The 13,868-nt window shown below is 57.7% G+C and overlaps 1 protein-coding gene across 4 annotated transcripts in view; it reads left to right on the top strand.

The window, feature by feature from the left end:
* The window catches only part of EIPR1 (EARP complex and GARP complex interacting protein 1), a 135,712-nt gene extending 123,217 nt beyond the window's left edge, over nt 1–12,495 (top strand). For 3 of the 4 annotated variants that reach the window (XM_028099498.2, XM_028099497.2, XM_028099496.2), the window contains 4 exons: nt 4,965–5,101; nt 7,888–8,055; nt 9,613–9,780; nt 11,933–12,495. In XM_028099498.2, the coding sequence (XP_027955299.2) occupies nt 4,965–5,101; nt 7,888–8,055; nt 9,613–9,780; nt 11,933–12,107 (648 nt within the window). In that variant the 3' untranslated portion in view covers nt 12,108–12,495. The remainder of the gene's footprint in view (nt 1–4,964; nt 5,102–7,887; nt 8,056–9,612; nt 9,781–11,932) is intronic. The other variant, XM_028099499.2, reaches the window with a different exon arrangement.
* The last annotated feature ends 1,373 nt before the right edge of the window (nt 12,496–13,868 follow it).

The raw sequence follows: 13,868 nt of genomic DNA, 5'->3' as shown, positions 1-13,868 counted from the left end.
GCTCCAGCTGAGGGGGTTCATGTTCAAAGCTGGGGCTGGAATTTCCAGCGTGAGAGAGGCGAAGGACATTCCCACATTCCTGGGGGTGGGAAGGGGCTTGCGGCAGAGCCCGTGGCAGTTCAGAGCCTGACCGGGAGCAGGGGGGCTTGGGCAGTGGTCATGGCTGTCATGGAAGCACACAGCCTCTGCCCGGTGGTCTGGGAACTCGGGCACATCGGCGGGATTTGCTTCTTTGGGATGCTTCGTATCTCTTATGCTCTGAAAGCCACGATCTGCTACGGCTTCGCCTTGCTGCTCTCCTTCCGAGGAGGTGAGAAGCGGCACTTAGATTTCTCAGCTCCTCCTCCGTTATCTTCGGGCAAGTCTGGCACCTCATCAGCTCTGGGCCTTGGCTGCAGGGAGTACCGCTTTTTTCTTTGGAAACCTTACGGCCACGTGCGCTGCTCACAACAGTGTGAGGCCGCATTTTGTTGATTAGAGTTGTGTTCCTTTGTCTGTGTCCTGGTGTTAGTTACATCTCTGAAGAGAAGTTCGTGGGGTGGCTTTAATCGTTCCTTCTGGGGTGGGAAGCACTGACTAGTTCTCTTTAACGTTGAAACCAGCTCACTGTGTGCTGTGCACTCTGGAGTTCTTGCTGAGCTCTGTCTCCATGTCGCCAGGGAACCAAGGCACACTGCTGGGTAATGGTAGAGCATACAACGTGCTGGCTGCCCTGAGCAGCCTCCCGACGCTGATGGCGAGGTCTCCTTCGGGGTGTCATTAAGGGGACTGGGGTATGGAGTCTCCATTGCCTGGGCAGATCATGCCCCAGAGTGAGCCCAGGGGTCGAAGCAGGAGGCAGGTCCTGTTCCTGCCCCACCGGCTGTGTGACCCAGGGTGAGTCGCCCACCCTCTCTGGGTCTTAGATTTCCTGGCTGTGAAGTTAGGGGGCTCGACTTGCCCGTCGTGGAGCTGCTGAGATTCACTCGCGGTCTCCCCTCTCCCCTGGTTGGCACTTGGGTCTCTTATCCATCTCTCTCTAACAGGGGACCACAGAGGTGGCTGCTTCCCCTGGCCCCCACATGTCAGGGCGGTGTCTGTGAGGACGTCAGGGACCTGGAAGCCTGGCGCCCCGCAGGTCTCTCATGTGACTGTGGCGCAGGTGTCGGCAGCTGGGTCTTATCCGAGGACTCGCCTGGGGAGGGGGTTGCCCCAAGCTCCAGATGAGGTTGTGGCAGGACGTGGTTGGCCTGAGGCCTTGGGGTCCTCGCTTCCCTGCACGTGGGCCTCTGAGCGTGGCAGCCAGCTTCACCGAAGCCAGTGAGGCTGGAGAACCTCAGATAATGTAATCACAGGACAGCCCGCAGCACAGAGGGCTCTGCTGTTTGATGCCCGACACCCAGGGGAGGGGGTCCTGTAGGCCGTGAGGACCTGGGAGCTGCCTGCCCGCCACGGGCTGTCCTACCTCCTGCCCTTGTGCTGCTGGGTTGACCTTCCACGGGCTCTGCCTCCTCCACCTCGTTTTTCCTGTCTGACACCCAGCACCACCCCCAGTCCGGTGGGGTTATGTTTCCCATTTCTGCCTCATTTACGCAGGAATCCCTCACTGCTGTCTAATGCTGATTCACGTTCTGTGCAGCACCAGAGGCCATCCTGGGTCCCAAAACCTCACGATCCCTTTCTCTGGCTGCTCCAGCCGGACCAGCTCTGTTTTCTCTGGTGCGTCTGGACCTCCCTTGTTATCTCTTATCGTGGCCTCGCCACAGGTTGGCTGCTATTGATTTGCAGTTACTAAATCTCTGGCCTTGGTGTCCTCATCTGTGAAATGGGTCTGTTAGTATGTATCTCATGTGCCTGCAGCGATTCTGCTGGGACAGGACCACGCAGTAGCTGATGACCAGGTGGTGTTGCTAGCAGAGTTGAGCCCTGCCTCTTGTGGGGCGTGCTCACCTCGCAGCAGGTGGGTGTGATGTGGGCCGGGCACTGACCCTCCGCCAGCTTCCCCCTCCGCTGTACTCAGTGTGGCTGGAGCCGCTCATGGCTGCACGACTGCTTGCTGGTTGGTCGACGGTCAGTGGTTAGGAACTTGCTTCCATAAGCTGGCGTCCGGGAGCCTGGTTCTGCAGTGTGGGCTCCGGAAGCAGACAGTGCTTGTCTCCAGGGAGTCCTGGTGCGGCCCGGAGTGACACAGACGCTGAGAGCTTGGTGACGAGGCTCACCGGTCCTCCCCGTTGGTTCCTTGCCGGCCTTGCGGAGAAGGCGCTCTGTCAAGCGTACCTGACCTGTCTTCTGAAGGTGCGACCTTATGTTTTTATCTTTCTGAAGAGTTTTGATGAATCTATTTCTTTAATAGAAGATTAATTAGGGCACTGAGTGCTGATTAGTTAGAAAATATATCCAACCCTTTCATATTCCCTGATCTTACTTAATTCCATCTTCGTAAAACTGAAATTGCACCTGTAGGAAGTTTGACTTAATTTTTTTCCATAACGGGAGATTATGAAAACATATCTTAGCTGATACTGTGTATGTGGAGGTTAAAACGAGTTAGAACAGTCAGGGCCAAGCATGAGCTCACCGCGCGTTTCTAACATACATTTTAGAGCTGTTTTTAGCATCTGAGGTCATGTTGCTCCTCGGAAAGCATGCTCGTCGCTGCTCTTGGGACAGTTTGTCTTCGCCTCCTGCCCGATGCACTTGCTCACCATCCTTGTGTAGCTCAGGGTCTGGGTTCCTATCATGAATTACCTGCTGGCAGTTCTCTTTCCTCCATGGCTTGGTGGTGGTGGCTCTGGCATGGTGGGTCCCGTGTGGGCTCCGTGTGGGAACACCTGCCACAGACCCGTATGCCTCGCACTCTCCACGGGCCCCAGTGCCCAGGTCGCTGAGATAGCTGGAGAGGAAGAGAGGGCAGAGCCGCATCCTTCATCAGCACAGTGTTGCTCCCGGCGCGGTTACTGCGCAGTCTGCGTGTTGCTTGTCACCCCACCCCGTTGGCTGCTGCCGACTGGTCCTGCTGGATCTTGACAGGCTGAGTCAGGCCACATCCCTCCCTGGGAATTTCGTGATGAGTCTCAGGGTCAGCTTGGTCTTCTGTGGGTGTCTGTTTGTGGGGCGTCAGGTGCTCTGGGTGCCCCTGTCCCTGCCTGGGGGCTGTGAGGATGCTGGTCCAGAGGGTGCCAGAGAAACTTTGAGTGGGTATGGACAGGTGCAGGAGTGAGGTGTGGGGGCCCTGTTGTCTGAGTCCCCAGTGCACATGGTTCCTGACATTGCCCTGAGAGCCTGTGGGGTCCTGGCTCACCAGCAGCCCCCTTTTCTGATCCGTAGTCAGACGCGTTATCCGTTGCGCCACTGGCCCTCTCAGCAGCCCCTTTTTCTATTCCCCCGGCCACTCTGCCCCGTGACCACTTGCCTGACCTCAGCTCTTCTTGCCACCACAGAACTGGCCTCCGGCCCTGTCCTCCAGTCTGTCCCACGCTGCTGCCCACGGTGGCTCTCTGTGGCCCGCCAGGATCTCATGGCACCCGTGTCGGCCTGGCGTTCACGGGCACTGGCGGCTTTCATGCTGAGCTCAGCCTGGGAAGGCCCTCTGTTCTCCTGCCATGTTGTGTGTCTCGCCTCTGCCTCTGTCTCCGGCCTCTGTGCCTTCCATTTCTGACTTTCTGCATCCTCGGCACACCCCGGCCTCCCTGCATGGTAGGCCACGTCAGTAAGACAGGAAAATGGTGTTTTTTTGGAGAAAGATTTTCTGGGACAAGTCGAGCCAGGAAACCTTGTAGAGAAGGGGGAAGTGCCTCCTGGGTGGGGCAGGGGAGTGTGTTCCGGGTGAGTGGCCATCGCTGCAGGGCTTCCTAGAATGAGGGGGTCGCTTGGAGAAGGCGATCTTATAGATGTGTCCTCCATCACGTTTCTTAGCTGGGACAGTCTCCCCGGAGAGGAAACGGGTGCTCTCCCCCAGGTGTCTCCTTGAATCCCCTTGCACTGCGGACAGACTCTATAGGGCCACCCCAGACCTGTTCGTTTTGAGTCTGGGGGCTCACCCTGACCCTCGCTGCAGGGGCCCCGATACAGCACTGAGATGGCCGCAGAACCCAGGGCAGTCACAGGGGATGCGCACAGGCCCCGCCCAGGGCTCCTCTGAAGAATGAGGCTGGTGTTCAAGGTAACATGAATGAGGTGATGCCCCCAGGGGATGGGTGGCACAGAGCTCTCCCTGCCTTTAGAAGTCACCGTGTGGGCAGAGTCAACCCCCAATCACAAGAACAATGTGGCCAGTGTGATACGTCTTTGTGCATCAAGTGCCACGTGGGCCCGTGGGCGTGTGGGCAGGGACATGCGTGGCAGGAAGCTCTTCTCCCCACTCAACGGCCAGGAGCCCCTCGTCTCTCAGGATGTGGAAGTGCTGGTCCAGAGACAGCTCCAGTGGGTCTCACGAGGTCTTGGCCAAACCTCCAGGGAAAGGAGCTGGAGGCCTGGGAGTGGGAGGCGTGGGTCCTGAGACCAGCATCTGTCCGGGCACCGCGAGTGGGAGGCGTGGGTGCTGAGACCAGCATCTGTCCGGGCACCGCGAGTGGGAGGTGTGGGTCCTGAGACCAGCATCTGTCCTGGCACCGCGAGTGGGAGGCGCATGCACCCCCCTGCCCCATGTGTGCCTTGGGGCAAAGCCAGGTGCTTGAGGTGTTGGATGGTGCTGCCCTCAGGTTGGAGCTGATGATCCAGGCACAGCCTAGCAAGTCCTGTTTCATACAGGGCCTATTAATACGCTTTCTATTTTTTGCTGTGCTCAGTTTTAGAGTTTTTTTCCAAATAAGGTTCAAATAGTTTTGCCTTTTAAGGGAAGGAAACAAAGACAGAGCTTCTTAATTATTTTCAGTAATTATTTTCAATAATATCCTGTGAATACAGGATGTCCTCTTAAGTTTTCAGAAAAAAGGTTCACATTACTGTGTTTTTCTTCTTCCCTTGAAACCCCATCAAATTTGCAGCTGGCCAGTTCGGCCTCCCTGGAAGGGAAGGGGCAGCTGAAGTTCACCTCCGGTCGGTGGAGTCCTCACCACGCTGGCACCCAGGTGGCCACCGCGAGCGACACGACTGTCCGAGGGTGGGACACGCGGAGCATGAGGTCAGTGACGGCCAAGACCCGCAGACTCGCCCCTCTCCACGGGCGGTCCCGACCCTGCGGACGCGCCACTCTCCACGGGTGGTCCCGGCCCCGCAGAGGCGTTCCTCTCCGTCCGCAAGCGCGCGGGCCCGACCCCGCAAAGGCGCCCCTCTCCATGGGCGGGCCCGACCCCACAGATGCGCCCCTCTCCGTCCGCGAGCGCGCGGGCCTGACCCCGCAAAGGCGCCCCTCTCCATGGGCGGTCCGGACACCGCAAAGGCGCCCCTCTCCATGGGCGGTTCCCACCCCCCAGACGCACCCCTCTCCATGGGCGGTCCGGACCCCGCAGAGGCGCCCCTCTCTGTGCAAGAGGGGCGGTTCCGACTCAGAGGTACCTGGGGCACCTGGCTTGTCTGTCTTCACCTCGTTTTTCTGCAGGAAGGCATGCATCGCGTTTTGTTTCTCTGCCCCGGCTTGAGCCCGCGGCCCCGTGGTGGGGGGACAGCATTCCTCACCGGCTTGTTTACTGCTCCGTGTGGCTGCCCCTTGAGTGAGTGCTGGCCGTTCGTAGTGAGAATCAGGAGTGGGTTTCAAAACACCTCACCCAGGAGAGGGGGACCGCCGGACTCTCGGTCGCTGGGATTGGCGAGCCCAGGTGGGCAGGTGCAGCCCCACGTGAAGTTTGTGGACTTGTCTGTGACAGTTTCTGGGCCTTTAAGATCCGCCCCTCTTGGGGAAGCGCAGTTTGTCCTGTAAGTCATTATGCTCAGCAGCCAGCTCTTCTAATGGAACAAATAAGAGCGATTTTTCTGTTCCAGGTGTGGTTTGATAGGCAAAGGAGTGATGGTGTGCACATCTGTTGCCATGGCAACGGGAGCCGTGCAATCGCTCTTAAGATACAGTTTACCCCTCAGCATGCCGTAATTTATCACCGAGCTACAGAGACGGACGTCACCAAGTAATGTCTGCTGCCTTCAAGGGGGGGCACAACTTTAAATTTAGGTCTGCGGCCCCTCTGAAAACTCAGCGGCTAATAAATTAATCAGTTGCCACTTCCTCAGGGTGTGTGTGTCTGCACGAGGGGCGTGTGGTTTTGCTGCCCGAAGCTGGGAGCAGGGGGCGCCGAGCCCGAGGAATGTGCCACCGGAGAGCCGTTTCTGCGAGTCCCGGGGCCATCTTTCCCTGTGTTTGCATTGTTCTTTAAAGGATGTGAGGAATTTCAGTATCTCAAGACAGGACGGTACAGCCCCCACACAAAGACAGCAGGCGTGCCTCTATGTGGCGGCACCTTCCTTTGCCTGATTCTTTCCCCCGGATGATTCCTTGCTGACTGTTATTTCTCCTTTTGCAAACAGCTTTGGTTTTTATTTAGCCAGGGTGCTTTTAATGTTGCTTCTGGAACGTGTTGTGCTTTTGTGTTGAAATCACTGCCCCCAGAGAACGCAGAACACCCTTGGCTGATGCTCTGTGCGCGTGTGACTATCCGCCCAGTGCTCCACGACCTGCCAGGGCTTTAGTTCTGTACAGTTGCCCATTTCACTTGGAAGGTCTTCCTTCCAGCTTGGGGTGTCTTCTTTTAGGAAAAGGTAAGGATATTGGAAAAGCACAGGATATAAACACCATTTCAAGATATAAAGTGCTTTAGGGTGAGGAAGGCCAGCATGGGAGACGATGGAAGGGAGTGAGTTTACTCACCTCGAGGGTGGAGGAACGTGCACTCGGCATGATTGTCAGATGCGTAGGGTGATTACAGGCAGCTGGGCCATTGCTGGCTCACTGTGCGCACGGCAGCCAGGAAGCCTAGGGAGAGGGAGTGCTTGTAGGGGAGGCTGAGTCACACCCGGGGGAGGAAATGCACAGAGCAGCAGCGGCCTTGCCTCCCTGACCGGGCGCGGGACTTCTGGTTCCAGCCATTGTCCAGCCTCACTGGATGACCTGCCCCCTCTGTTTGGGTTTCTGACATTAGAAGGACGTAATTGACCGAACGTTCTAATTTCACACCTTTTGAGGAGTCGCTCGGAGCAGTGGAGGTCAAGGGTTCAGCTAGGGCTGTGCGCGCGTCTGTGTGTGCACATGTGTGATGTGTGTACATGTGCCTCGTGTGCACGTGTGTGTGCAGATGTGTGCATCCGTGTGTGTGTGCACGTGTGTGTATGAGCACACACCCCCTAAACAGCTGAGTGACTGATCGTAAAACCACCCTGCGTCTCCGTGTTGCACTGAGCCATGGCGGAGTTGTGTTGGCACTGCGAGGTGCTGAGAAGGATGAAGGACAGCCCAGCCCAGTGACACACACTGTCCCCTTCATGGTTTGTATTGCTTTTCTGGTTTTCTCTTCCCTCCCTCCGTCTGTGTCTTCCGACTCCACCAGCATTGTCCTCCCAGCCTGCTGCAGACCGTTTGCTTTTCTCTCTCGGTGTCCTTCTGGAGCTGGGTCAGCTCTCCTGCCTTGGCCCCACTCCTCATGCTGTCACAGTCCTGCTGACTTGCTCTCTTCCCGAGGGGCCAGGCCATGTTTGGGACAGTTAGGAGCCAGCATCGCCTCCACAGCTGCGGGATCACAGATGTGCTCCCAGAGAAGCCTCGGCCTGGGCCCCCCTGGGAGAGGTCCTGAGGGGAGCATCACCAGGCCCCTTAGCACCCGAGCTGTCCCATCGCACGGGGGAGCCCCAGCTTGCATGGCCGTGGCGGGCCGAGTGGTCCCCCAAGGCCGGCACTCGATGGGGAACAGGAGACGGGGTCAGTCTGCAGCATGGAGTCATCATGACCCGCTCCCTTCCCTTGTGCTCCCCTCACTTTCTCCCCAGCCAGATATACTGCATAGAGAACGCCCACGGGCAGCTGGTGCGGGACCTGGACTTCAACCCCAACAAGCAGTACTACCTAGCCAGCTGTGGGGACGACTGCAAGGTGAAGTTCTGGGACACCCGAAATGTCACTGAGCCTGTGAAGACCCTGGAGGAGCACTCCCACTGGTACTGACTTCTCTGCATGCTGGGTCAGGGGAGGGGGGTTTGTAATTTATTTTGCTAATTCTTTTCCCATTTGGAAAGGCACAAACCAGCTTAGTTTGTGCTGCTGTGAATCATTCAATCAACCCGGTTTTATTTTTCCTAAAGAAACACTTAATTCCAAATCCGAATGTTTGTGATTTATAAACATAGGAAAAGAAGAAAAACATTGCATTCTGTGTTCTCCTGAAATAGGGCTGGTTCAGATATGCAAAAACAGTGTGCACAGATGTTCACGCGGCATTGTTTGCCGTGTTGGGGAGCGGGAAACCGCCCTAATGCCCGTCAGTAAGGATGGGTTAGGTCTGTCTGTGAGGCCCATGCAGTGGGGATGGTGCTGTGGGTGAGGAGGAGACTAGCTCTGTGTGTGGGGTGGACAGTGCCCAAGAGCAGTTGTCGCTCCGGAAACATTATTTAGTGGTTACTGCATGCCAGGTATTTAGTGCTAAAGTAGGTGAGAGATCCATTCCAGACCACTGTGCCTGGTATAAGCTAATTCTATTCCAGTGAGGCATGTGTGTATTTGTATGTGTAAGTGCACGCGTGTGTGTGTGATTGTGTGCTGGTGTGCACGCTAGTATGTGATTGTGTGCCGGTATGCTCGTGAGGGTGTGTGCACACGTGTGTGTGTGATTGTGTGCCTGTGTGCTCGTGAAGGTATGTGCACGCTTGTGTGTGTGATTGCTTGTGTGCATGTGTGCTTGTGAGGATGTGTGCATGTTTGCACATGGGTGTGCACCTCTTCGTGGTAGCATATGTGCAGCAAAAGCTTGTGTGTGTGTGTGTGTATGTGGAAGAAACGTCTAGAAACTACTGCCAGGAGTCCTTGCTTAGGCCAGGGTGGGCACATTCCAGGAGAGTTGACTTTTTCTGGTCTGTGTTCCTAAATTCTTTGAATTACTTACTAGAAGGCATGTTTCTGCAGTCAGGACATTTATTTATTTTTTCTTTTTTTTAAAATTTAAATTCAGTTAATTAGCATATAGCATATTATTGGTTTTGGAGGTAGAGGTTGCAATCAGGACATTTAAAAACCTGGCATGCTAGAGTACAGTTTTGCCAGATTCCGGAAGTTGCTGTGATGGCTTCTGTCATCCCGACCCTGTGTGCGGGCTGCCGGCACTCCGCTCGGCTCACTGAGCTCCCTGCGAGTGTGTGCCCTGGGCCCCATGGCCGCTGCTCGTGGACCTTGCCCTGGGGTTTGGCTCCATTGCCAGGTCATCTGTAATCTGTCCTTTGTAGTAGTTGTTGTGCAGTTGTTGCCGTTAGGACGTAGGAAGCCTGGCTGGCAGGGTGAGCAGCAAGCCCCCCTTTCCCTCCGAGGTTTGCGCTTCCATTTGGCCTCGTCTCTGCTGGCCGGGACACAGGAGAAGGTTGTAGGGAGACACGCAGTAAGCCCGGCCCTCTGCTGGGAACTCCTCACGTCAGACCATGCAGTCTGCAATCCACGGCCCAGCGACCCCGCTGTTACCCCGTCCAGGAAGGTCCGAGTAGAGCTAGAACTGCCTGCTTGCCTCCCAGGGTGTGGAGCATCCGGTACAACCACTCGCACGACCAGCTTGTCCTCACGGGCAGCAGTGACAGCAGGGTCATCCTGTCCAACATGGTGTCCATCTCCTCCGAGCCCTTCGGCCACCTGGTGGACGACGATGACCTGAGTGACCAGGAGGAGCGCCGTCCAGAGGAGAAGTAAGGGCGCACACTCTCGGTGGTGTGGGGGCTCCTTTCTCCCGGACCCCCACCCTCCCCCTGCAGTCAAGGCGGCTCACGTCAGGAGCATCCGGGTGTGTGGTCGGGGCAGCCTCTGCCACTGCCGGCTTGGGGCTCATGGTTCTGCAGGACACTGGCACCCGCCACATGGGCCTGGGAGTCGGGTTAGGTCAGCTCATGCCATCTTGTGTGGGTTCTGAAACGCGGACTGGTCCATGTCTGTCTGCTTTCTTGCTAAGCGCCATACAGGGGATTTTAAGGACTGTCACTAGTCTTTAAACCTTTGCTCGGGTAGTCATGAGGACTTGGCTAGCCCCTGTGGGCGGCAGATTGTCACCAGTGTCCTCTCCTCAGGCTTGGGTTTGAGATGTGTGGTCCAGTCGTTGGCCGGTGGCCCTCACTGTGGTGGGGTGCAGACTCCAGGCCAGCACTGTCAGAGCCAAACACGGGCGTTCCCCAGCCCTCTTGCCCTAAGGTGCCGTAGGGAACATGGGAAACCTTGGGGGCGTCTCAACAGTCGTGCCTCTTGGATGCAAATTCGCCAATCCTAATTGCATCTGTTCAGGGGCTAGCTCTTCAAACCAGGGCTCATGCCCCCAAGAACAGTGGGGTCCCACTCCTGGTTAGTGCAGAGCAGGGGCGCCCTAGTCTAGGGCTCACGTCGGAGCCCCCGGCTGTGAGCGGAGTGCAGTTGCAGCTTCTGTGGGCAGGAGAAAGAAGTCGGGAGAGCCTGTGTCTTCTGTCAGTGACGTGGACTTTAAAAGGGGACATTTCTTGTGTTTCGAGTGGACTTTTTCTCGTGTGGGGGAGCTGCATGCCGAGGCTCACGGCTGCTGGATCCCAGGGAGGGCGGTCTGGAATAAGCCCCAGTTGACTTGATCAGTCAAGCCCAACGGTACAGCAGGGCTTGTCCTTCTGATTGAGGTTCTTTACTGTCCTGCTGTCTGAATTCTCCCTCCATGTACCTGAGCTCGGCCTAACTTCACCTTTGAGAAGAGCTCTCCGTACTGGGGCCTTTTCCACAGCTGTCTGTTTTCTGTTCAAGCACGTGGGTGCACAGTTTGGAAACACGGTCCTGGTGGTTTTGGTGCAGTGACCTCCCGACCGCGGTGCCCTGGGCTTTGGCACTCCTCACCGGCCTCTCTGCATGCAGCCTCGTGGGGGCACAGCTGGTGCCCGTGTGGCTCACGGGGTGGGAAGGCCGGCTGATGCAGCGACATCGACATTGGTGTCCCCACAGTCCTGCTCCCGTGCTCTGTGCACGTGACTTACCAAACTCAGGAGAAGAGAATCCGCAAGAGGATTTTCATGCGGCGTTGGTAACAGAGCCCCAGTTGGGCATGGCGGGTCCACGTCACAGGAAGAGGATGGATCCAGAGCACTGGAGGCCAGGGTGGGACCCAGAGGGTGGCTGTCTTGTTGGGGAGAAGAGCGTCCTCAGAGAGTCTAGGAGCGTGGAGTGTAGAAATGGGAAGAGAAGTGCCAGAGGAGCCCATGCCCTTGGGGTGGGCTTGGGGTGTGGCCACTCAGAGTGGACGGTGCATGATGTCCTGTCCCAGTCGGCAGGCAAGTTCTGTGCTCTCCCGGCTCACGTGGTGTCACACGGGTGGCGCCATCGGGTCAGGGTTCCTGGAGAAGGAGAACGGTCGCTTCAGTTTGAAGGGAGGTGACACGGGAGCCCTGGCGGAGCGCGCTGTGAAGCCTGAGGCCAGGACCAGGGGCCCTCTCCTGCCGAGCCAGTGGGGCCTGCATGGCCCGGGCCAGCTCCACAGCTCTGCGCAGGGCAGGGCCACGCTGGCCGCCCCCAGAGTCCTTTCTGCTTCTCGTCACCCTTTCTTCAGCCCTCATGGGTGTTTGCGGTCACCGCCCCCTGAACCTCAGGGCCCCTGGCTGACTCGCGGGCACCTGCTGGTCCCCAGCCAGAGAAGACAAGGTGTCACCCGGGGGTAGCGTGGCCGTCCTACGCCGCTGCAGGAGCTCCGCCCCTCCCGGCCGTGTGAGGGCGTCTGCCGCCCAGGGCTGGCTGCTGTCGGCCCTCCCGTCTCGCAGATGAGGGGAGCGAGGCCCCAGCCGCCGGCCCCGTGCAGGATGCCCCGCCGCCTGGCTCACGCGTGTCTCTGGTGCCTTGCAGGAGCCAGGAGCCCCCACGGGATGGCGTCATCGCGACCTATGAGGAGCATGAGGACAGTGTGTACGCCGCAGACTGGTCCTCCGCTGACCCCTGGCTCTTCGCCTCCCTGAGTTACGACGGGAGGCTCGTCATCAACAGGGTGCCCCGGGCGCTGAAATACCATATATTGCTCTAGCCCCGTCCCGATCCGTCTTTTGGCGGGTTCTCGAAAACGTGCAGCTCCTGGGAGGCACTTAGTTCTCTAGATAGACTCGTGTCTGGGAGAGCCGGCGCTGCCTGCCCCCGGAGCCCTTGTGCGTGACGAGCAGCTCCCACCAACAGCCGCTGACCCTGCCCGAAGTCTCCCCCGCCGGTGACAGGACGTCGTCCTCCCTGGGGCGTGAGCCGTCCTGCTGCACGTGGCTGTCTGCACGGCCACTGTTTGCTTTCCCCAGTCTCTGTCAGGGTTTTGGGAGTTTCATTAAAAAAACAGAAAGAACAAAAAAACCCCACTTTGTTTCCATAATATTAACTCATTTTTCTCTTGAGATTAAATATAAAATAAAATAAGTAAGGCCATGCTACTCAGGCTCCTGGCTTGTTCCTTCAAGAACTCCACCCCATGCGGCCTTCTCGCCTGCTCTCTGTGATGGTCTCTGTCCCTGCCCAGAAGGAGGGCCGACGGGTGGAAGGGCCCCCGCACCCCTGCATCCAGGCCCAGGCTGCGTGCAGGCCTGACCTGGCTGTGTGCGGACCGTGGCATCTGGGAGACGGGCCTGGGGGCTGGCCGTGACAGTGACCAGCTGTCTCCCGTTGGCCTCGGGCGCCCCCCGGGTGCTGCTCTGTACTGCGTCCTGCTCACATGACGCTGATGGCAGGGGAGGTGCGACTCCTCGTCCCTGGAAGCTGCATGCGTGCCCTCGGTCAGTGCACACTCGCACTTGTGAAATGCCATGTCATGGTACTGACCCCCACTCCTTGGTGATCCTGAGCACAGGGCATGTGGGCTCTTGCCTGGTTTTCCTCTGTGGGCCCAGGGGGAGAGGAGGACAGGTGGAGGGCAGGGAGGAAGATGTGTTTGCCGAGAACTCACCACGTCCCTCCCATGTGCCAGGCCGCAGGCATGGCAGAGAGCAAGGCACAGGTCAGTGCCCACTTGGAGTCTACACTGCAGCTGGGCAAGCCCTGTCCGCCAGTAGGTTGTGTATCGGTTCTGTTGGAGTAGAGATGTGGGCCTGATGCCAGGGGAGTGCAGAGCAGGGCTGAGGAAGTGCTGTGGGAAGCAGGAGCGGGATGGGGGGATCTGATCCTGAACGAAGGGCCTGTCTGAGAAGGTGACTGTGGGAGAGCTGCAGCAAAGGGAGAGTGTATGCAAAGGCCCTGGGGTGCGGTGGGCCTGGCCCAACCGGGAGCACAAGAAGACTGGTAAGATGAGTGGCGAGAGAGGGCAGCGGGCGGCCCAGGACTGAGGACAGAAGCCATGGAGCAGAGGCAGGGGCTGGTGGCTTGGGACCATGGTGGAGGCTTTGCCTCTGCTTTTGTTACTGTTTGTTGCTTTGGTGACAGTCTGAATTTAGCGCATGCAGAGATTCCCAGTCTGCATACGGAACAGTTCATCACCCCCAAATCCCAGCTGCTCCTTGGTGGCCTCCCCTCCCGCAGCCCGGCCCTGGCAGCCTCAGTCTCTCAGAGGGTGTCCTGAGCAAGCGACCGAGGTGGGCACTTTCACTCAGCACAGTGCCCGTCGATTTGTCGATTCTTCCAATCGCTGTGCGTGTTGTCTCCAGTGCGGGTGGCCACAAGCGGGGCCGCTGTGAGTCTTCGCATCTGGGTGTTTGTGTAAACATCAATTTTCGTTTTCCCAGGCAGGCCTTGGCACACTATACCTGCAGTCAAAATCCCCACCACCACCTGCTTTTGTCAATAAAGTTTTATTGGCACACAGCCACTCGTTCAT

Source organism: Eumetopias jubatus, unplaced genomic scaffold (genome assembly GCF_037043125.1).
Source record: "Eumetopias jubatus isolate StellerSeaLion01/CBP00866 unplaced genomic scaffold, mEumJub1_p1.0 scaffold_9, whole genome shotgun sequence".
NCBI lineage: Eukaryota > Metazoa > Chordata > Mammalia > Carnivora > Otariidae > Eumetopias > Eumetopias jubatus.
The sequence above is the reverse complement of the archived record's forward strand: the minus strand, read 5'-3'. Positions and strand labels throughout refer to the sequence as shown.